This window comes from Motacilla alba, chromosome 1 (genome assembly GCF_015832195.1).
Source record: "Motacilla alba alba isolate MOTALB_02 chromosome 1, Motacilla_alba_V1.0_pri, whole genome shotgun sequence".
Classification (NCBI taxonomy): domain Eukaryota; kingdom Metazoa; phylum Chordata; class Aves; order Passeriformes; family Motacillidae; genus Motacilla; species Motacilla alba.
In genome coordinates, this window is record NC_052016.1 from 106,877,862 (window position 1) to 106,900,457 (window position 22,596).

At 40.2% G+C, this 22,596-nt stretch overlaps 1 protein-coding gene across 6 annotated transcripts in view; it reads left to right on the forward strand.

The window, feature by feature from the left end:
* The first annotated feature begins 11,295 nt into the window (after positions 1 to 11,295).
* GLRA2 (glycine receptor alpha 2) overlaps positions 11,296 to 22,596 on the forward strand; it is a 122,632-nt gene continuing 111,331 nt past the window's right edge. For 2 of the 6 annotated variants that reach the window (XM_038139956.1, XM_038139982.1), the window contains exons 1-2: positions 11,301 to 11,942; positions 14,104 to 14,237. In XM_038139956.1, coding sequence (XP_037995884.1) covers positions 11,875 to 11,942; positions 14,104 to 14,237 — 202 coding nt within the window. In that variant the 5' untranslated portion in view covers positions 11,301 to 11,874. Of the gene's footprint in view, positions 11,943 to 14,103; positions 14,238 to 22,596 lie in introns of those variants that run through there. The other 4 variants (XM_038139992.1, XM_038139965.1, XM_038139974.1 and 1 more) reach the window with 4 other exon arrangements.

Here is a 22,596-nt window from a genome sequence, read left to right on the forward strand (position 1 = left end):
ATATTTTTTAGAAGATGAAGGAGTCAAGAGTAAACTGAAACACATGAGCTTTTGTTAAAGACACCAACTGTTTCTCAATACACACTGCGAATTTCCACTTCCACAGCTCTGAAACAGGAACACACGCACCTTGGATTGAGCTTTCTGTATCTTGGAGGGCATGAGGATTCATGAGACACAGCTGAAATTCACCGTTTGCAATGGCTTAGGAGGGACAGCTAAGACAAGCTGATGCTCACTTAAGCTATCTGAAAGTCTTTTAGAAGTCTGCCTTCAGATGCACAAAAGTTTCACATGCAAGTGAATTGCAATTCTGACCTTAAATACTGGGGAAATTGACACATTCACTGTCTTATGCTCCTCTTCTAAGAGATGCTATGGAATGGCTACACATTTGCCGTGATTGCGGCATTTTCCCTGCATTTATAGTATAAATACTCTTTTTCTTGACCCCTCACTGTGGTTGTGATATTTTATGAAAATCCCTTTGCTAGGATTTTCTTCTCTTGAGAAGCTGAAGGGCTTCAGCTTCAAGTATAAACAATTTATTATCTGCTGCTGTGGGATGCAGCAGGTGCTTCCTCCATTGGTCAGTGTGGGATGTTTCTACTTGGTGGCCAGTCCAGGAGGCAGCAGCTCTCGGACTCTCTGGGAGTCACAGAACTTTGTTATTTATTCTTTTCTATTCTTATCTCGCCTTCTGATAATTCTTTTCTCTCTATTCTTTATAATATAGTTATAGTGTGGTCTTTTTTAATGTAATATATATCATAATATAATAAACCAGCCATCTGAAATGGAGTCAAGATCTCTCCTTCCCTTCACCAAGTCCTAACTACCCAGAAGACCCACAATAATAAACGGTGACCCCAGACGTGACAATACCTCCCCTACAAAATTTTTGGTTGGCATCCAAGAGGTCAGAATTAGAAGTGCTGAGGAATTGTTGAAACATCAGATCTGGCAGCCTTGGTTTGCACCAGCAGAGAGAGAATAGAGGATGTAAGAGAGTTGCTACTTTTTCTTGGCGGATAACTTTTTGTTTTCTGAGTCTCAGTAAAGCTTCACAGGCTTCAAACCTTTTCTGAATCTTGCTTTTCCAGATCTAATTTGGAGGACATGATACACTGTAATGGATCTTTTATTCATATTATGGGGAGGCTTTTCCTACAAACAAAACAAACAAACAAACAAACATCTAGGCTTGGTAATTTTTTTAATGGGGACTCTTTCTCAGTGTCATTAACAAAAGCATAGTTTGTAGGGTTTGGTTGGTATTATTCTAAAGGCATTTTCCTATGGTTTTAAAGCACTGTAGAGTTCATGTGACCGAGTCATTCTACATTAGACAGAAGATTGCACGTTTTGACTTGGAAGACCTCATGTTTAAGAGAAAGGACAAAGATTGAGGGTGCTGGAAGTCCAGGGTCCCTGTGTCTCTAACTGGATCATGGGAACAGTCTAAGCGCATCAACAAGGCTCTGTAGCTATGCTTTGGGTGATGAATACTCCTGGATCTGTATTTGCTTAAATCAATATGAAGGCTGTATTTCTGTATTGGTGTCAACCTTTAGCTTGCTAAAAGGATTAGTTCCACAAAAACATAAATTTAACTAGTAGGTGGTTAATATCTTTCTTTCAAAACATCTGTGCTGTTCTTGTCTTTTTTTAACATAGAGATCAACAGCTGCAAGACAACTTCAGTATTTTTAGATTATGTTGTTAGGAAGGCTTTGGATTTGTTATTTTTATTTTCTTTTTTGTCTTCTGTTATATGGTAATAATTACTGAAGCAGCAAAACTCATCACTCCGATTTTGAAAAATGTATATTCCTTTATGAATAGGAGATTCTAAGAGCTAATGTTAAGATTGAGGATGCTCAATCTAATGTTAAGGTACACCATCACCCAGATGATTTTAGAAGAGCCAGAATGTACCTAACTTAACTGTGGAGATGACTGAAACCTTGGCATAAGTGGCTTTACTGTAGCTTTTATTGCTTTACAAAGCAGGCTTCTTTTTTTTTTTTTTTTTTTTTTTTGTTTGTTTGTTTGTTTAAGGTTCAGTTTTTTGGGGGTTGGGGGAGAGATTGTTGTTTATAACATCTTTGAAATAAACCTGCTAAACAAGCTGAATTCTTACGATGTCTGAAAGCTCCGATGAAACTCCAATTGACTTTAATTTGGCTCATATTTTGGCAGGAAAGGAGAAAAGCCTGGGAGAATGACCTTTACTTATTCCCTAGAGTGTAAACAATTGAGAGATAGATATGAAGAGATCCACATTCTCTGTAGGAGCCTTTCTCCCCTCTCAGTGCGTTCTGTGTAATGAATCCGTAACTCACACTGGTGTCGATAGTAATTATGAACATGCACCGGGAAGGAATGAAATTTGAAATTGGTAACTCTTTATAAAATCTTATTACAACAGTTATATGGGCCACTGTTCAATGCAGTGGGTTAATAAGCATTAGTCAAATTCCTGCCGGGGCAGGAATTCAGTACGATTAATATTGGTAAAATGTTTAATAGAAACTTGTTTTTTAATTACTTTCCAAAGATAAAAGAGCATAGCTAATGTATATGTTTTGTAAAAATATCTTCTTTATTGTAGCTGTCTGTTAACTACTCCTGGTTTTTTCACTGAATACCACTAGATATGAGAAAATAATTTAAACCAATGACAAAACTTTCATATAAAGAGCAAGGTGAGAGAATACAGACCTGCATTGCTAAGCCTTTCAGGAAACGTATGGCCAATCTTCATTTTACCCCATAATGAACAATGCATTATGTTATAGCCTTTAACTATATGATTGCATGCCACTTCTTGAATAAAACTATTTTCTTCACCATGTTTTAAATACTGGTTTATGCAGTTTTTTCTAGTGCTATCTATTATTCAGCATGTGCTAGAAAGAATCCAAGAAAGTCTTTTATATAAAAATGACATAGCATGCTAATGTTGCTTGATACATTTACAAATAAATCACCCCTTTCTGCAACACTATTCTTCTTTGGATCTCAGACAGCCTTACAGGGGACTGAGACACACCTCAGCAGAATTTTAATTCCTCTAGGTCTCAAGAAGCTGACCCCTCCACAGCACGCCTTATTGGCATAATCAAACACATGTTCTAAAGTTAGGAAACAATCACAGCTCTAATATTGCTAATGACTGAGACGAGACCTTGCAGATATCTCTATTTGTAGAGAAAACCAACTATGAGCATGCATACCAAAAACATGCAGGCTGGGAGGCTGCACTCAAAACATTGCTAGGTCTTTTCTCTGCTTTTGAAGTTCAACAAACTCCTGACCACAGGAATATCCAAATTCTGCCGGCTACCAGGCAGCTGCAGAGCCAGCAGTGAGTCACTGGAATGCAGAACCTGAGATCCCTCCCTCTCCACGCAGTACCGCAGAAGCCAAAGAGACTGTCAGCTGAGGCAGGAATTACACTTCCCCTCCTCATAAGCAGAACCACGGAAAAGATGCAGGCAAAGAATTTATGCGCCCACACATTCACACATTTGCTCTCTTGATACTCCTCTCTAGTAAACACTAGGGAGAAAAATAGAAATCAGACACTTCTGTGGCATGGAAAAATCACAAAATAAAGTTTTCAGAGCACATACCAGTATTTGGTTTGTGATGCTGATACCTTATAGCATACACCATGCTGTAGTAGTTCTTATGCCACAGGTAAGTGTCCCAAATATCACCTGGCATGAAGTATTTTCCCCTTTCTAGTATATCAGGTTTTTACATGTGCTAACAGTACTGACATGAGCATGTGTCTACATTTTGGAGTTGCTACAGAGTAGCTAATCCTAATGAGGTGGAATCAGCACAAGCGAACACACATAATTATATAAAACATCTATGTTTGTGTCATGATTATTTTCATCATGCTCTTCAGCAGGCATATAAAATTAAAAGATCAATTTTAAGTAACTCCTGTAATCCATTTATAAGTAAATTAAGCTTTACAGCTTTTCTTTGGTCTGCATGCATGATTATACCACTCAAGATCACAGCTTTCTTATGGCTACATCAGATACCATGCTGTAAAATCTATTTAAAAATGTTATTTTGAGTAAGCTTGATAAGCATTAAATGGGGTAAAAAAATTGTTTTGTTGCAAGCCAGGAAGAATGCATGCTTGATTAAATATCAAAGACCAAAATTTACAAAATAATACCATGAGAACAGAAGCAAATTCAGCTTACAAGCATTAAGGGAAGACATGATTAAACAGATTACTATGCACAGCATTAGTCATTGTTACTACACAATTCTGCTGTCTGCTGAAGTATCTAATCTACAATAGAAGTAAGATATTTTAGCCATCAGGTTAACATATAACAGCTGGCACATAATAATTACTGCAAATGAAATTGAGAAGTGTGATGGAATTTTCATGAATTTATACAGATATATAGGAAGGAAGTGTTCACCAGATAAATCATCTCAACATAACAGAGCTCTTTCTTGCTGCTGTTTCTGTCAGAACTTAAAAGAATTGAAATATTAAAGGTGAATGAATGCTGGTCAGACATTTAATTTCTGCTAATACATTTGAAGAAATGAATGGCATGTTGATTTTCTGTGAAAATAATGTCTGTAATAGCTGCAGTTACTTCAGAGAAAGTAAACAAAGGGCGTGGGTAATAGCATATATTTACAATAAAGTTGTTGTATACAGGTTCATATACAGTAAATGTAAACAGAACTTAGTTCAAATCATTGATTTTCCTTTTGAGTGGCCCCACTCAGTGAGCTCAATTTGCACACGATGGGTTTTGTTGAAATTGTAACTGATGTTTCCATTCAACTGAGATCAAAACAAGAGTTTTATTAATCTGTTCTCCCGCAGCAACGATGATCTAAGGTGGTGATCCAAAGCTCAGAGGAACAAGAACTTATCTCACAACTCATTTAGCTCTATTTTGGGGGTAAGTGTGCAGAAGCAAACAAGGTTGTTTTCTGTTTTCCCTGTCCCTGGACCCTACATGAAGGTAGGTAATGGACATCACCTTGTCAATTCATGCCACCTTCTTTGCCTCCTGGCTGTTATGAACTCGAGTATCACAGGGCAGAGAGGGAGAAATGCTGTGCTGGAATAGGTCTGCAATCACTTCTGACCAATGGAATCCCTTCCTCTAAGCCAGCCGGTATTTCCAAGTAAGGAGGTTTCGGTTTCACAAGTGAAGCTTTAAAGAAGCAAGACACCAGTTAAGTGTTTAAGACAGATTTTCTCATCATGACTAGATTGCCTTGGGTGAAAGGGTCCTCTTTGGATACTTTCTTGAAATACAATAGATGGTACATGTTGTCTTAAGGAATTTAAGTCATAAATGACACAAAGTACTAGGAATTATTCAATTTATATCTAAATTGCCAGGATGGAATGTGAAAGGGGAAATAAGACAATTTTATGCTGTTTCTGACTACTTTTTTTTTCCTGTTTGAGTATCTGACAGCCTCTTCCAGTATGAATCACATACTGGGGCTGAAGGCCAAGGACTGATTGAGTTGTTCATTTTAACATTCCTGCCCTCTCCTACAGTCAGATTGAAACATAAGTAACAGTTTATTCATATTTTCCCCTTATTTCCAATGTTATCAAATTCCAAATGCCAGATCTTTTTACTTTATTTGTATTTGTATGTAATGCTCCCCTATCCTGTAAAGGTGCCATCAGTACCACATGAGGAGTAAAGTGTTACAAATCATGTAAATCAAGAACCTAAAACCCAGTAGCTGGGTCTACTTGAGCCAGCTGGTAAAATTGTTGTAGTTCCCTATGTAATTTTACACTGTAAAATTACCAGACCTTTAATGGAGGAAACAAATTTTCAAATGAGATTTAGTTCATTCTTTATTTCTTACATTTGCAGTGTAAAAAATTACACCAGGAATTGATATTATAATACAAAGAAAAATACATGCATATATTATAAATTATTATTTAGGTAATATTTAATAAATATATAATACAAATATACAATATACAATATATAACATATAATATATAATATATATTATAGATATATTAACATTTAATAAATATATAATGAATATATAAACAAACATATAATGAATATGTACTATATAATAAATATTCAAGATTTCAGAAAAAAATGCTCTCTATTTGGCTCTTTTTGTTACTATTTGAAAGGAAATACTGCGTAATATTGAACAATAAGGAATTTCTACGTGGGAGGTTTTATTTCAATTTAGAGATACTAAGGATACTAAGGCAAGTAATACCAAAAAAAGAAAAAAAAAAAAAAGGAAGGATATGAAAATATTTTGCATATATGCAAAATGGAGCTGTACTGACAAATGCATTGTTGTATCTGTTAATGTCAGGTAGAAAAATGCTCTAAATAAAACATTTATTTAATATTGGACAACAATAGCTAGTTGAAAATCTAGCTATTGCCTTTTCCTGATAACTAAGGCTATCACTATCATTCACTGAAAGAGACTTCTTATTAACAGAGTTTTCAAAATTAAAAAAGAAACAGGATTTAATTATATTGTTTGATCCTTTACACAGTTTGTTATGGTTTATACACAGTCATGTATGGTTCAAAATCCAGGCCAGTTGGTTTCTTACCCTTAGCAGTAACATGCAGTCACATTAGATTACCTTCAGGTTTTTGTTTTGGCTTTTTTTGCCTTCACTATCGTTGGACATTTTACACAGACTGTACTCTCAATTCATTTATATTTGGCACTATATTGAAATACACTTGTCGTTGTTAACCAGCATCCAACAATTATGATAATTTGACGTACCATTTTGAAAGTTATATTGAATTTTCTCTTCTTATAGACACTAATTGCATATTTCAAGTGATGGATCTTGTTCTCTCAGAAGCCTGCATCTGGATCCCTTATTTATCACAACTTGAGAAAGAAGTATGACCTTATTTCTTCCATTTCTTAGGTTTTCAGAAATGCATAAAGAGTGCAAACAAACATAAATCATGTTCCATCAACTAACTTATAAAACTATTTACATGGAAACAGGATAATTCCGTCCTATTTTCTGCCCAGTAAGTTAGTGCTTAAGAAACTCAGGTGGAATAGAGAAATTGGACTGAATTAGCTCATACTTGAAATAATATGCCATATTTGGCACGATTATTAAGCTTCTGTATATGCCTGGGAAACCACAGGGATGTGTTATTTAGCCTTTTCACCTGAAAACATTTCCATCTTATCTTCGTGCACATCCCTGTGCCATTTTACAAGCTTCCCCTCCAATCCCAGGTGAGAGTCTTTGACTCCTGTTCATTTGCAACACTTCTGCTGTCAAAAATGTGTTGCGGGAGATAACAAATGAGTGACATTGAAAAGAATCCCATCTGTGCAATTGGACACACATAGTTCATCCAAAACCTGCTGCTCATCAGTGGCACTACCCCTCACAGCTCTGGCTCTGGCACAGGAGGGGAACACCACAAAGTGCCATGTACATCCAGGCAACTGAGCTCCCAAATGGTTCTCCTGCTCTGCAGAGCTCTGAATCCTCCCTTGCCATCGGGTGCACATTTAATAAACATGTTTTCATTGTGAATGAATGACAGCTCGGAGACTTACAGTACTCAAAACAGCTATAAACAAATTTTTCGTTTTTTGTGAGAGGAGGATGAGGAGAAACTGTGTTGCAAGAATAGCTGAAAGTAAGCAGTTTTTCATACATGTGTTAATTCATGAAAAAGTGGTGATGAACTGAAATCTGATCCCCGTTACCCCCAGTGTACATGGGAGCTTGACCTGGAACCCTATAATCAGAGAAAACACTTGCTTTGAGCTCACAGAATTTCAAGCATAGAACTATTTGAATGACTGATGCTGTTAGTTAAATAAGCATCAGTAACACACTATTTTCAACTCTTAATAATTAAGTTTTGCTTGGCGCTTCCATGTAACCACCATGCTGAGTAATATCTCACTGAAGACTAGACATTTGGAGGTGTAAGGAATGGTGGAGGAGATACTTTTAAATTTTCATCATGACATCTCTCACCATGTTTTTAAAAAGCCCACATCAATTAAGGGAAGTATGCTTTGAAGAACTTCCTGCAATTTTTATTTAGCTTAGAGATATAGTAATTTAGCATTTCAAATAAGCCATGAAGTGCAGAAAATGGCCAGTAGCATCTAAATCCTGGAAAGCAGAATTTTAAGTAGGTTTTCTACAGATAGAAAACTTAAGGAAATGTTCAATTACTTGCAGTTACCAAGAAGGGTAATGAACATTTATAGGTCTTTAAAAGCATGTCATGTCACAAAATACATATTAACAGACTCACTGGAAAGACATCTGCTGTATCCAGTGACTTCTGCATTACAAACTCTGCAAGCAGTTCTGAGATTCCCCACACTTTTAAGCAGGTGGCAGTGTAGGTTAAAGAGACATAGATTTTTCCTGCAGCTGATAGAAATCATGCTTTCCAATTTTCCCATTTATCTCAAGGTAAAAATATACAGCACTGTTAGTGGGTTCCTATCTAGATGGGCACGAACTTTGAAATGCACCTCTTTGTTGACTCAACAGAATTCCATTATTTCCAGATGCAGCTTTGTGAGCTCTATTTCTCAGAATGAGATGCTGCAGTAAGAGACATAACTTAACCTCTTCTCTTTAATATGACAGTGGGAAGACCTGCCTTTGGAAGGGGTTAGGTGATGTTACAGTGCAGTGATTCAGCATCAGTGCTCAGTGTCTAATGATAAACTTTGATAGTTTTAATAAAAGCAAATACAGTGCCCCTCCTTCCTCTGGACCTTAATTTATGTCACTGGCATAGACTCAGCAGCTAAGAAAATAAGGAATTTAGTTTACATTTGCAATTTTGGGTTGCCCTTTCAGTTATTTCGATCTTTTGTGCATAAAATGTTGCATTATCTAGCATGTGTGCCTAAGGATCACTAATAAGGTTGATTTTAACATCTTTGACAGTGACATGGATGGTGGGATGGAGTGCATCCTCTATTAGCCTAAGGATGACACTCAGCTGGACAGGCTAGAGGGAAGCAATGCCATCCAGAAGGTTCTTGAGAGGCTTGAGAGGTGGGCCACATGAACCTTGTGAAGTGCAACAAGACCAAGAACAATGTCCTGCATCAGGGCAATCCCAAGCACAAATACTGGCTGAGCAGAGAACAGATTGAGAGCAGCCCTCGGGGAAAGGACTTGGTGGTGCTGGTGTACAGGAAGCTGGACATGAGCTGGCAATGTGCGCTTGCAGCCCAGAAATCCTGACACCTCCTGTACTGCACCAAAAGCAGCGTGACCAGCAGAGCGAGGTGATTCTCCCCCTCTGCTTTGTAAGACCCCACCTGGAGTGCTGTGTCCAGGCTCAGGGGGCCATCCTGAACAAGAAGGACATTGATCTGTTGGGGCAATTCCAGAGGGAGCCGTAAAGATCATCAGAGAGATGGAGCACCGGTCCTATGAGAGAGCTGGGGTTGTTCAGCCTGGAGAAGAGAAGGCTCCGGGGAGAACTTACAGCACCTTCCAGTCCCTAAAGGGAGCTTACAAGAGAGCTGGAGAGGGACATTTTACATGTAGTAATAGACCTTAAACTGAAAGACGGCAGATCTAGATTAGATATTAGGAAGAAATTCTTTACTGTGAGGGTGATGAGGTACTGAAAAATGTTGCCCAGAGAGGTTGTGGACACCCCACTCCTGGATGTGTTCAAGGTCAGGCTGGGTGGAGCTTTGAGCAACCTGGTCTAGTGGAAGGTGTCCATGCCCATGGCAGAGGGGTTGGAACTAGATGATATCTATGATCCCTTCCTACAACAACCATCCTATGATTTTCTATATTTTTAAATTTTTATATTTTATATAGTATTTTATAGTTTATATTTTATATATTCTATTTAATTTCTGGGTTTTTTTTCAGATACATCCTACCTTATTAAACTAAAATAAACCAACAAAATGCAACAGCTGAGTTTCATTTAATGAACAGTATGTGGCTTTGATCTCTTGCTAATGTGCGAACAGAACAACTCTTTTTCAGAAACATTTTTTTTAAGATGACTAGACATGGTAACAGTAGTTGTCATAAAGCTGTAGGTTTTTAACTTGGAGATATGAAAAATGTGTGCGTGTGCAAATACTCTTGTGGAAATGAAACAATGTTCAGGTGCACCGGTTCTGTGGCAGGACTTAAAAATGAACCTAAAACTGAAGAAATAACAATAGTTCCTTTTATTTTGGGAGCGCAGGATGTGTAAAAATCCCGACTTTGCAGGAATTGATTTCCACACTGCTGAAAGTAAAGTTCTTCATGTTCAGGTGGAACTTGTGCATCAGCTTCTGCCTGGTGCCTCTCCTCCTAGCGGTGGGCACCACCGACAAGGACCCGGCACCTTCCTCCCGACGCCCGCACTCAAAGGGCGCAGCTCCGCGCGGCTCCGCGGACACGCGGGGAGCGGCGGCTCCCGCCGGGCCGGGCCCGCCCGCGCCAGCGCCCCCAGCGGCGGCACCCGCACCGCACCGCGCCCCGCCGGCCGCGCCGCTCCGCGGCCCCACGCGTGACAAACGCTGACACAGCGCTGACACGCCCGCCCCGCACACCGCGACCCCACGCGTGACAAGCGCTGACGCCTCCGCCCCGCACACCGCAGCCCCACGCGTGACACCGCACTGATACCGCGCTGACACCCCCGCTCCGCACACCGCAGCCCCACGCGTGACAAACACTGACACCGCGCTGACACCCCCGCTCTGCACACCGCAGCCCCACGCGTGACAACCGCTGACACTCCCGCTCCGCACACCGCAGCCCCACGCGTGACAAACACTGACACCGCGCTGGCACCCCCGCCCCGCACACCGCAGCCCCACGCGTGACAAACGCTGACACCGCGCTGGCACCTCCGCCCCGCACACCGCAGCCCCACGCGTGACAAACGCTGACACCGCGCTGGCACCTCCGCCCCGCACACCGCAGCCCCACGCGTGACACCGCACTGATACCGCGCTGACACCCCCGCCCCGCACACCGCAGCCCCCGCTGATACGCGGGCAGCGCCCCGCAGCCAGCGCGCCGCTCGCAGACAGACAGACAGACAGACAGACACCCGCGGCCCGCAGGTCCCGCCCGCGCCGCCCGCGGCAGCCCCGGCCCCGCGCACGCCCCGGGCGCCCCCGCATGCGCAGCGCGGGCGCGGAGCTGTCCGAGCGCTGAATCCGTGCGCGCCCGCCGCCCGCCCCATTCCTGCACAGCGCCGGGGCTCCCCGCCCGCTCCCCCCGTGCCGACAGCCCCCCTCCCTCGCACCCTCCCACCCTCCCCGGCAACGCCGACGCTTCCCTACCCAAAGCGGGGGAAAGCAGAGCGACCCAGTAGCCCCACCAGCGTTCATAAATACTAATTTTCAGCGAAAGGGGAATAAAACATATCGACAACAGAACTGCTCTCAGCGCTGTTCCCTTTTGCCTGATGCTCCTCGCATAGTTGGGTTTTCTCCTCCTCTCTTTTCCTATTTTTTCCCCTTTCTTTCAATTTCTTTTCTTCTTTTTGCTTGGTCTTTTTTCTTTTTTTTTCCCCCCCTCCATCACCAAAAGCAAGTCGGGGGAACGACTGTGTCTGATGCCTTATCTCTTTTGTGCTGACTGCTGGAGATGAGCCTAGGCTTGACCTGACCATGATTCCAAGGACTGGCACTTCTCTTTTACCCCCACTTTGTAGAGATCCAGACCTTCTCTTCCTGATTGTCAAGAAAATTAAATTTTTGCTGAATTTGGAAATCTAGGCAGCAGCAGCTTACTTTTTCCCTGCATCTCTCTGGAATCGTTTCTGGGATATTTCCAAATCATCACAGAAAGCAGGAGGAATGAACCGGCAGCTAGTGAAAATTTTGACAACCTTGTTTGCATTTTTCTTAGAGACAAACCACTTCAGGTAGGTGATACCACTCTGTAATAATATTTGTCAAAAGGTCGTGAGAATCATAACTATAAAGATACTACGTCACAATAACCTAGTTTGTTTGCTGTATTTGAGAGTGTTTTGTGTTCATTCTGTATAGACTATCCCTTTTACACTCAGAGACTCGTTGCTTGGTAACAAACACAAAAAATAATAATCTCAAGTTTGGGCGATCTATTTTCCATTTTCTGATGCAAAGATGTGGGGTTTTTTTTCTCACTGTGTATCAGTACAGCTAAGAACATTTTCTTCGGCTTTTCTTCCTGAATGCAAATTCTCTGCTCCTGGCAAAGGTTGTTTAGGAAGTTGCTTTGGTTCCCTCCTCTTCAATCTTTGGAAACGATTGCACCGGTTTTGTCAGGGATGGAGTTATTTCAAATTAGAGAACCAGCCCTCTGGTCTTGGGAAAACTCAGGATCAGACTAGTATTGTATTCACTTAAAGTCCCAATGTTTCTGATTTTTTTTTTTTTAATGTTTCATGAGCTTTTGCTTCAGCTATTGACTTTTTTGTGGTGCTAAGCAAACAAGTCAGTCCTTTTAACCAGAATAGCATTTTAGATGAGATTCATTATTGGACTGTGTGCTGCCGTGCATCTGCACGTACATGTGAATCTACACCTAAAAGTGTTGTTCTAAGAGTAATGAGGGATACATATAGTGACAGAGTGAAACAGTGTTTATATTTGTGAGCCTGGGTTCACAACACGACTCTTAACTAGTGGGCTCTGAATGAAAACAGAAGTCATTTGTATATGAATTAGTGTACTGTCTTAATTTTCCAGTTTTTATTTTCTTAACTGAATTATTTCATTATTTAAATCGGATAGATCATCTGCTGTGTATTAAATATTAAAAATACTTGCAATGGTACCTTGTCATTGACAAAAGCAAAAGGAAGCAACCACCTCCTATAAATGGAACCTGAAAAAAATGTGTGGAATCACACCACGAGAATTTACTATCACCTTGCCTTTTAACAGTTCTGGTGAATTGTTTCTCTTGTGCAGCAAGAGAGGATTTGATATTTTCTTCTTTCAGATGATCAAATATATATCTGATATTTTTATAGTTGCATGTAGATGCATGAAAATACCCCATGAAACACTCCTGAAACTGAGAGGTTCCCTTTGGGCAAATATTTAAACAGAGAGTGCTTAAGAAGTCAGAGTCAGAATTACTTTTAATTTAGCTCAAAGATAAAGTGGAAACAGACACAATGAAATTGGTTATTTAAGACTTAAGATAAAGTTTTATTATTAAATCTGTGCCTCTACACACCAAATATGACTGTTTTCATCCTAGTTTCTTTTTCCTTGGGGAACAACCATGGGGAACTCCAAAACTGTCTTCCTCTGCAATATGTAATGTGCTGTGTACACAGCATTTCACACTCATGATATGGTACCAGAAGTTTTCTCTTAAATCCTTTGAAACCATTGAAACAGACGTGTTCAATGAACTTGCATACGAATACCACTTGGCGATACTAAATTTTATTTTTCAGTGCTCATGGAGTGGGGGTGAAACCCCGCTAAGATCAGTTGTGACTGATTCCAGAACCCTTTTTGCCATGTTGGGAAAGAATCCAGACACTCATTAGCATGATTTAAATATTTTTGGGGTATCATCTGTAAAAAACAATTAAATTTTTTTTTCCCATCTGTATCTTTCCCAACATTAACAAATCCGGTATTTTTCAGTGTTGCTTGTTAAGTGTTGTTGGCTGTCGTTTGGAAGTTTAGGACCACCTTAAAGCAGTGTTAACGTAACATTTTAACAGCATCCATGCAATTAAAATAATGATATAAAATAGGATATCAAAATCACTCTATGATGGATCTATGCAATAAGGTGAAGAGTAAATTGAATCTTCTTAAAGTCTTAAAACTGCAATGAATTTATTTTTAAAGTTAAGGCTTTTTCTGAATAGAAAATTGTGTTCATGCATGATACCTGAAACTTGTGTTTATTTCCAGAATCAAGTTTTCAGATGAAAGGTAGAGTATGTTGCTGTTTAAGAACATTAATTTCTACCTTCACTGAGTTGAGACAATTTTATTTATGTAATTTCTCCATGACTTGAATACAATACAAGCTAAATATTAGCTAATGGTGGCTAATAATTTATTTAGGACGACTTTCTGTAAAGAACATGATTCAAGATCTGGAAAATCCCCCTCACAGACCCTGTCTCCTTCAGATTTTTTGGACAAATTGATGGGAAGGACATCAGGGTATGATGCTAGAATCAGACCAAATTTTAAAGGTAAGTTTTCTAAGGCTTCTAATTAATTAATTGATAAAGTTTGGGATAAATTATAGGTTTTGAGGGGTTTTTAACCTTTGGGTTTAGATTATGTTTTCAATAACTTCCCTTTCCCAGTGTTAGAGTGCTGTGGAAAACAGCTGATCCATGGGGTGGGCTAGGAGACAGGGCAGTGAAGGTAATAAGGGTTTAGAGCTTGAAAACCCTCTTTTGATATGACAATAATGTTCAGCTGTCAGAAAATGCTTCTGAAGACCTTACTAATTTAACATAGTGAATAGATTATGGGCTTCAGACTAAAACCAAATGAGATGACTTGTTCCTGAAATTTTTAAGCCACAAAGACAATATCATTAAAACTTTGATGCTGAGATGTTGTCTTCGTTATAGCAGTGTCTGAAGAAAAAAAAATCTATGCTTTCTTTCAACTTGAAGAAAGTAAAATCTTCTTCCCCAAAGTAGGGGGGACTCAAGGAATATACACAGAAGATTTTATCCTGCAAATGCTGAATGAATTAATGATAAAAACCAATGACACAGGATCCCTATAAAATATAGAAACTGTATTTTGTTTGGTACTTTTATGGCAGCCCCCATTTCTTCCAAAATTTGGGCTGAATTGTGGAACATCACCACCACCATCCCAGCACAAAGAAGGCTGTGTACTGGAAGCTTCTTTTGCAAACATTATTACTCAAAGCAAGTTTTCCTTGCTGTAGTTCTGTAAATCCCTATAGAAGAGAGCATGGAATATCTTGTGGCTTTCTATGAAAGGAGTTAGGAGAGAAGTTTTCATTGCCAACATTTATCATTTTGGGAGAGTCCTATAATTGCACCAAAATCATCTCCTCTATGCCAATTTAAAGCTCAGAGTATGGTTTTACTTTGAAAACTGGTAGAATGCTTTCTCCCTTAACAAATCTCATTGCAATGTACATTTACAACTCATATCTATTAGCTCTGGCCACTGAAATGCATTTTTTCCTGTATTAAGCCTTTTTAGCAGTACTGTGAAAGTTGATAATGGCTGGAAAAAATAATCATTTCTTAGCCAGTGAATGAACTGTAAGGAGAGAAGAAGCTCACATGTCAATGAGAAAAGTGTTTAATTAAATTTAGATCAAAGATTGGTTTCTTCTCTCTGTTCCACATGTGCAAATTATGAGATTTAGAACAAAGTGCCTTTTTTGACTGCTTCCTATGCCTGAGCGAGGAGCAAACCAGTATGGATTTCAGATCCAAAGGTTTGAAAGCTGACAAATTAAAAAAAAACTGAGTCAGTGAAGTCTAAAGTCTTAATTTCAGAGTATTTTTCAAAGTGCTTATTGAGTTCCTGAACTGGTGTCCACATCAGTTTATAGTAAGCAATATTGCATTAGTCTCTCACATTCATTTTGCGTGTTTGCATGAGTATCAGTGAAATTTTAGAGAATGTAAATGAAGGCAGAAATTGCCTGAATTGAGCACAATATCAATCCTGAAGAACATTTTCCTGCTCTTTAAAGAGGAACGAGCGGGGGGGCGGGGTGGGGTGTGCACTAAAAAATATTATCTCTTGTATCTCAGACAAAAACCAGTAACAGCAACAGCCCCGTGTGCATACATGACAGCTCTCTACTGCTCCCCAGTCTGTGTCTGCAACCACTTCAGAAAAGCACAGGGGGCAGGTTCATGGCTTTGCTCCCCTGACACTGAAGTGTGTAGAGCAGGTATTGTGTGGTGCACGCTGAGCTGTTTGACAGACACTTCTCCCCTCTGAGTCTTGTATTTTGTTTGCATTCCCAAAGTGAAGTTGCTGCCTGTTGACCTTACTGGGAAATCATCTGCCATATTTGGGGTTTTGATTTCTTTATTAAGTCGCACTCCAGAGCAGGATGGTATTTTGTGGTAGTTTGAGCTGGTAAATATATTTTCAATTCTTTTTCATAATTTCATGTCTGTGAGCTCTCCCAGAGCTCTCAGTCTTCTGGTGATGGGCCTGAAAGTCCTCCTTGTTCTTTGCTATGTTCATTTGAATGGTATTTTGGACCTCAGAATTTAGAACTAGGGAGTTAAGTCATGTAGTTTTGAACTTCACATCACCAGTCAAAACCTTGCCAACTAATAATCCTGTTTATTAGTCAATATTTATGTTTTCATTGCCCAAGTCTCATCAATGTTTCAAAGAAATGGAAAATACTAATGGTTCTATATTACATACTTCTTTTTAAAGAATAAGAACAGCTGCAAAGGAGTCAAAATAAATTTATTTTGCTTGAAGTTAGTATGATAAAGATTATTTTTTACTGAGTATTTACTCTGTCCATAATAAATTGTTCTGGTTTTTAACATTTATATATATGTTTAAGATAATTTTGGGGGTAAGGCCTATTGCACAATACTGATATTCTAAATCATATAAATGGAAGAATGTATGAAGTGCTGAATGAGCACCTGAGTCATAACATTTTTCATATTTTAAGGAAAGAATGTTTTTATCATAAAAGAGGATAGTGGAGCATTGGTTTAAACTAGGGATCTTCATCTGGTTTTGATTTTAGTCTGGGGATAATATTTGTTTACTATGTTTCAGAAAAGACATTGTGAATCAAGACAGTTGTGCCACCTTCAGCCTCTCCTCATGGGGTCTTGAGGGGCAGCTGTCTGAGGAGTGGCTGAGGGCATTTGGTCTGTTCAGCCTGCAGAGGAGGGGGCCAAGGGGAAACCTCATTGTGGTCTTCAACATCCTCATGGGGGGAAGCGGAGGGGCAGACACTGATCTTTTGTCCCTGGTGACCGAGGGAACGGCCTGAAGCTGTGTCAGGGGAGGTTTAGGTTCAACATTAGAAAAAGATTTTTCACCCAAAGGGTGGTTGTGCACTGGAACAGGCTTCCCTGAGACGTGGTCACAGCACCAAGCCTGAGAGAGTTCAAGAAGCATTTGGACAATGCTCTCAAGCACATGGTGGGGTTCTCTTGGCCCCTGTGCAGGGCAGGAATTGGGCTTGATGATCCTGATAGTCTCTTTCAACTCAGTTCATTCAGTGATTCTCTGATTCTACTCATGCATTTGTCTAGCTTTTTCTGCTTTAGACCAGTTACACAGCTTTTTCTGAGTCCACTACAGGGATTTTAAAGTGTCAGAAAAGTCTGATTTCATTTAAATGCAACTGAGTAGAACACATTTATCTTATGCCACTGATTATACAATAATTAAATATACTTTTATGACTAGTTTGAATTACTGGAAAACAGCAGCTATTAGATTAATTTTTGAAATAAAGGCTGTGCACTCTAAAGAGAGAGGAAAATGCTACTTACTGGAACAAGGTGTTTTATCCAGATAAAGCATTTCTTCATTAGTGACTACTTTTTCCTATCTTGTTCTTGCAAATTAAAAAATTCAGGAAGATAGTGGGAGAGCAACAGGTGAATATATAAACATTTAGACATCAACATCAGGGGTTCTTTGGTTGTGATTTTTTTTGTGGCTGGTTATTTTTGGTTTTGTGCTTGTTTATTTTCCAGCAGTACTGTATAATGAAAGATACTTTCTGTTTTGTATTGTTCTGTCTTATATAATCATTCAAACGCAGAAAAACATATTTCTTTTTCTTTTTGATTTCAAGTGGTTGGATACAAAATGTCCAGACACTAAAAGGGGATATCTCCCTGATGAAAAGCCAGAAGTTCCAGAGTGACAGCTCTCAAAACTGCCCTTCTTTAATCACTCTTTGTCAGATATTTAATGCACACTTTTTTGTCTTCCACTTATCTTTCATTGAATTTGAATAGTCTAATAATTTGTGTAAGGACACAGAGGGGAATACTTTTAAATGTAAATATGAAGACTGCAATCTAGTACTAACTGAAGTCCCTGAGAGTCTTTCTGTTGACAGCAAATGTATGCTCATGGTCCTGTGAGTTAATTTGCAGTTTCTTCTTCAATTATAACATCAGTTGAGCATGGTTTCTGGAATATAATAAAAGATGAGGCTTGCACAATGCATTTTTACTTTATTAATATTAATTTTCTATTTTTTAGGGTAAAACACAAGAGAAGCAATGTCTTCTGCTTTTTCCAGTGCTCACTTTCCTTTCAAAGTTAAAAAAAAAAGGCAGAAATAGCAGCGTAAAGCACCTCTGTTATGAAACTAGCCAAGAATGTGCTTTCTCATTGCTAGAAACAAGGGATGGTGAAGTGGTATCTTAGCTTAGTGTACATTCAGCTCAGGCTCAAGAGCACTGCATGTAATGCCAGGATACAAGCGATCAATCTAAATCTGAATTACAACATGAGATGTGGGGCTACTGGAGAGCCAACTTGAATTTAACATTTCCGAGCAGGTGTTGATCTTCAGAGGTTACTAAATTATTTCAACTTTTTAACGCTTTCATCATCTACCACCACTAAAAATCTAAATGCAATCTAGAAATGATCAGATAGAAAAAAATTCATTATCTATAGGCACTGCTATGTCTGTTATGGCAAATACTTTAAGTAACAGGCTGGCTGTCATGCCCTGGGTACAGAGCGGGAGAGCTGGTCACCAAGAACTGCAGAAGTGTGTTATCTTCAGGTACAGAAAACATTTACAATGAAGATGAGAGTGATTTTCTTTGTATTGCATTTCATTCCATGTTTTAAATTCAGTCTTTCTGATTGAATCTTTATTTACTGAAGATTATTCTGATTTTTATGGAATTACATGAAGGTGTGCAGCAATACTGCCTGTTATTGTTACCCTCACAACTGGATGGTGCAATACAGTGTGAATTAGCTTGCTCAAAAGCTGCTGTTTTGTTAGTGATGCAGTTTGGGGGTGTAGGGCCATAGTTGTAAAAGATTAGTCTGTGGTTACAGCAATGTAATGCCATTTTCATGCCGAGTCTGTGGGTTTATATCTGAATAATAAACACATGGACTAAGTTATTTACTGACAATTAGCCTGACAACTGTTACAGGAAATGGCTTATGCACTTTAATACTTTAACTCCTTGGCAACAAGAATCAGGTTTTCCCATATGTTCAAACCCACTGCTTACTTATTTGGCCCCTGAATTGACCATTAATGAAATGTTTAAAAAACATGAATGGAAAACACTGAAGGACATTTAAGGGTGAAATTAGGGGCATCAAGCTTAATAAATAAAAGCAGTTTTCATGCACATGATAAGAGGATGTCTGAAAAAGTTGACCCTTATCCAGACACACAAAAGTTGAAAAACACACCAAAGATAAGCTGCGGGACTGTAGCAATTTGTTCTCCAGTGGTCAACAGCCTTCCCAGTCCACTTCAGTTGGTAATAATTACTGGCCCTGAAGTCAGATGTGGTGAATATCCTGTACTGTGCTATTCTTCACAAAGGGCCAAGTTCAAAGCCTCAGAGGGCCAAGTCCAATGGAGACTCAAATCTTGTTCAGGCAGAGCAGTGTGTCGTAAGAAAGGGCACATTATTGGTGCATTCAAGTTTTAGGGCATGGGATGAGGATTCTTTGTAGGAGAAGGGTGACTAACGAGGCACTTTTCAGATCTGGCCAGACCATTGCACTCCCCAAATACAGTTGCTTGAGATGTCTAAGCATATATTATTAGGAAGGTAAGCTTCTGTTTTATTTTCTGTCTTGAAACACATCTAAAACTTTGCAATGTTTTCAGATAAAGCCATGTACACACACCTCATTGAACAGCAAGATGCTGCACAGGGATACTTACCCACAGGACATGGGGTTTATTTGGTTTTGTTTTATTTTTCTTCAACTGCAAAATTGAAGCTAAGGAAATGATGCTCAGTCTCTGCCCTAGGTATGCACGTTTTCAGGCAGAAGGAGCCTTTTAATTTTGTTTCTTTTAAAACTGCTAGGGGGGGAAAAAGGGCTATGGACCTTGCACTTCTTCCTCTCTTACTTTAATTTCAGGTTCTTTCTCTCATGAATAGGCTGGATGAGTTGCATGGCTAGTTAGGTTATGTCTAGGCTACTAGACAATGGGGCCAGAGAGCAAGCTCAAGGCACCCCTGATTAGCTATGCTGCTTGGCTTTTTGCCCCTACCCTGGATCTCTTTCTGAGCTACCCACAGCCAGCTGCTTCCAAGGCAATCCAGAAAGGCTGTGAGCATGCAGCAGGGTAAAGCACAAACTAACCAATGCTGCCTGGCATCCAAGCTGAGGGTCAGTCCAGGTCTTTTATACATAAATGTTTAGCCACAGTTTTCTGTATTGTATTGGTGTGTTGCCTTTATTCAGAACCAATTATTGAATTGAGAGATATCAATAGATTTGGCTCTTGTCATGGAATATTATTCTGCTGCTGCATAAACTGCAAAGGGAATTTCTGAAAAACAAATGTCAAAGCAGAGCCAAAAGACTTTTCACATCAAAGGAGTAGATGTCATTGTTTTGATCATATTATAATGTAAGTGTAAGGTTTTTATCACATCCAGTGTCATGTTCACACTTAAATTTTTTTTATGCAGTCGAAGCCTAGGCCCTTGGGTCACTCATTCAGGATCTTATTGTGTTTTGGCTGTTTTAGAAAGCAGGCGGTTAATATTTAGAACATGCAAAAACATGTACATTAAATTTACTATAAGTACATACATTTATAATCTGCAAATCTATTTAACACAGTTCCTAGAAAAATGAATACAGAAATATGCAGTTTTATTAGACAGATTCAATACTTTATTTTTTTCCTCTGTAGATTTCCATAGAATCCTAGACTGGTTTGGGTTGGAAGGGACCTTAAAGATCATCTAGTTCCAACCCCCCTGCCACAGGAAGTGACACCTTCCACTGGACAAGATTACTCAGATCTCAGGCCAACATGGCCTTGAGAACATCCAGGCATGGATCCTCCACAACTTCTCTGGGCAACCTCTTCCAGTGTCACACCACCCTCATAGAAAAGAATTTCTTTCTAATATCTGATCTAAACATACTCTCTTTCAGTTTAAAGACATTATCTCTTGTCCTGTCACTGCATGTCCTTGTAAAATGCCCCTCTCTATCTTTCCTGTAGGCTCACTTTAGGTAGGCTGGAAGGCTGCTCTAAGGTCTGCCCTGACCCTTCTCTTCTCTAGGATGAGCAACCCCAATTCTCTTAGTCTGTTCTCATAAAAGTGATGTTCCAGCCCTCTGCTCATGTTTGTGGCCTTTCTTTGAACCTGTTCCAACTAATCCATGTCTTTCCTGTGCTGAGGGTGCCAGAGCTGGATGCAGTATTTCAAGTGGGGTCTCATGAGAGCAGAGCAAAGGAGGACAGTCCTCTCCCTCTCCCTCTCCCTCTCCCTCTCCCTCTCCCTCTCCCTCTCCCTCTCCCTCTCCCTCTCCCTCTCCCTCTCCCTCTCCCTCTCCCTCTCCCTCTCCCTCTCCCTGCTGCCCACACTGCATTTTGTGCGGCCCAGGTCAGGGTTGGCTCTCTGGGCTGTGAGCAGACATGGCTGGGTCATGTCCAAGTCCTTTTCCTCGGGGGTTTTTCCCATGCTTTCTCTGCCCAGCCTGTACTGGTGTTTGGCATTGCCCCACACGCAGGACCTTGCACTTGGCCTCACTGAACTTCATGAGGCTCACACAGGCCCACCTCTCAAGCCTCTCAAGGACCCTCAGGATGGCATCCCTTCCCCCCAGTGTGTTGATCATGCCACCCAGCTGGGTGTGTGTCCCACTGTCCATGTCACTGACAAAGATATTCAGCAGCACCAGTCCCAATACTGGCACAAGCTGTTGGACCTGGACATTGAGCTGTTGACTGCAACTCTAGCAGGATTGATGAAAGAGATTCCTGCTCTCCAGAGTCCCTTAGCACCGTGCTTGAGGCTCTCTAATCTTTCCTGGTACTCCTCAGGCAGCTCCTGGCTGCGTCACCGGCGCCCAGATGAACCAGCAGCAGCGGGTAACAGTGGGCTGTACCAGGGTAAGCAGCTCACCTCTCTTGAGAGCATGTGGGTCCTCCCTCCACACCTCGTGGAAGAGTCAGCCACTGTCCCTTTTCTCAGCTGCACAGGTTGTTACACAGGGAGCAGATGGAGCTGCCTTACTCAGTTCCAACAGCAATCCTCATCTGACAGGTCTTTCCTCTTCACTCTCAAAGCAGTGAAGTGGTTCTGTGATGGCACCTCAGCCTTCAGGAAGTCTCATCCTCCTGCAGGTCCTTGCCTGTCCAAACTTCCATTCTTTACTGCCCTCCTCTCTCTGTGTGTGTTGGAGGAGGTTCTTGACTGTGGGTACATGTAAATCTCTCTTTAAGTCATCCAAAAATGTATGTTTGGCAATTCAGCTTCCAAATAAACATTTCACAGTCTTTCACAGAAATGGGTGATTTTAAGTCTGCAGAGAGGAGCCCCCCAGATGATGCAGGCAGGGTGGCACAGAGTCTGG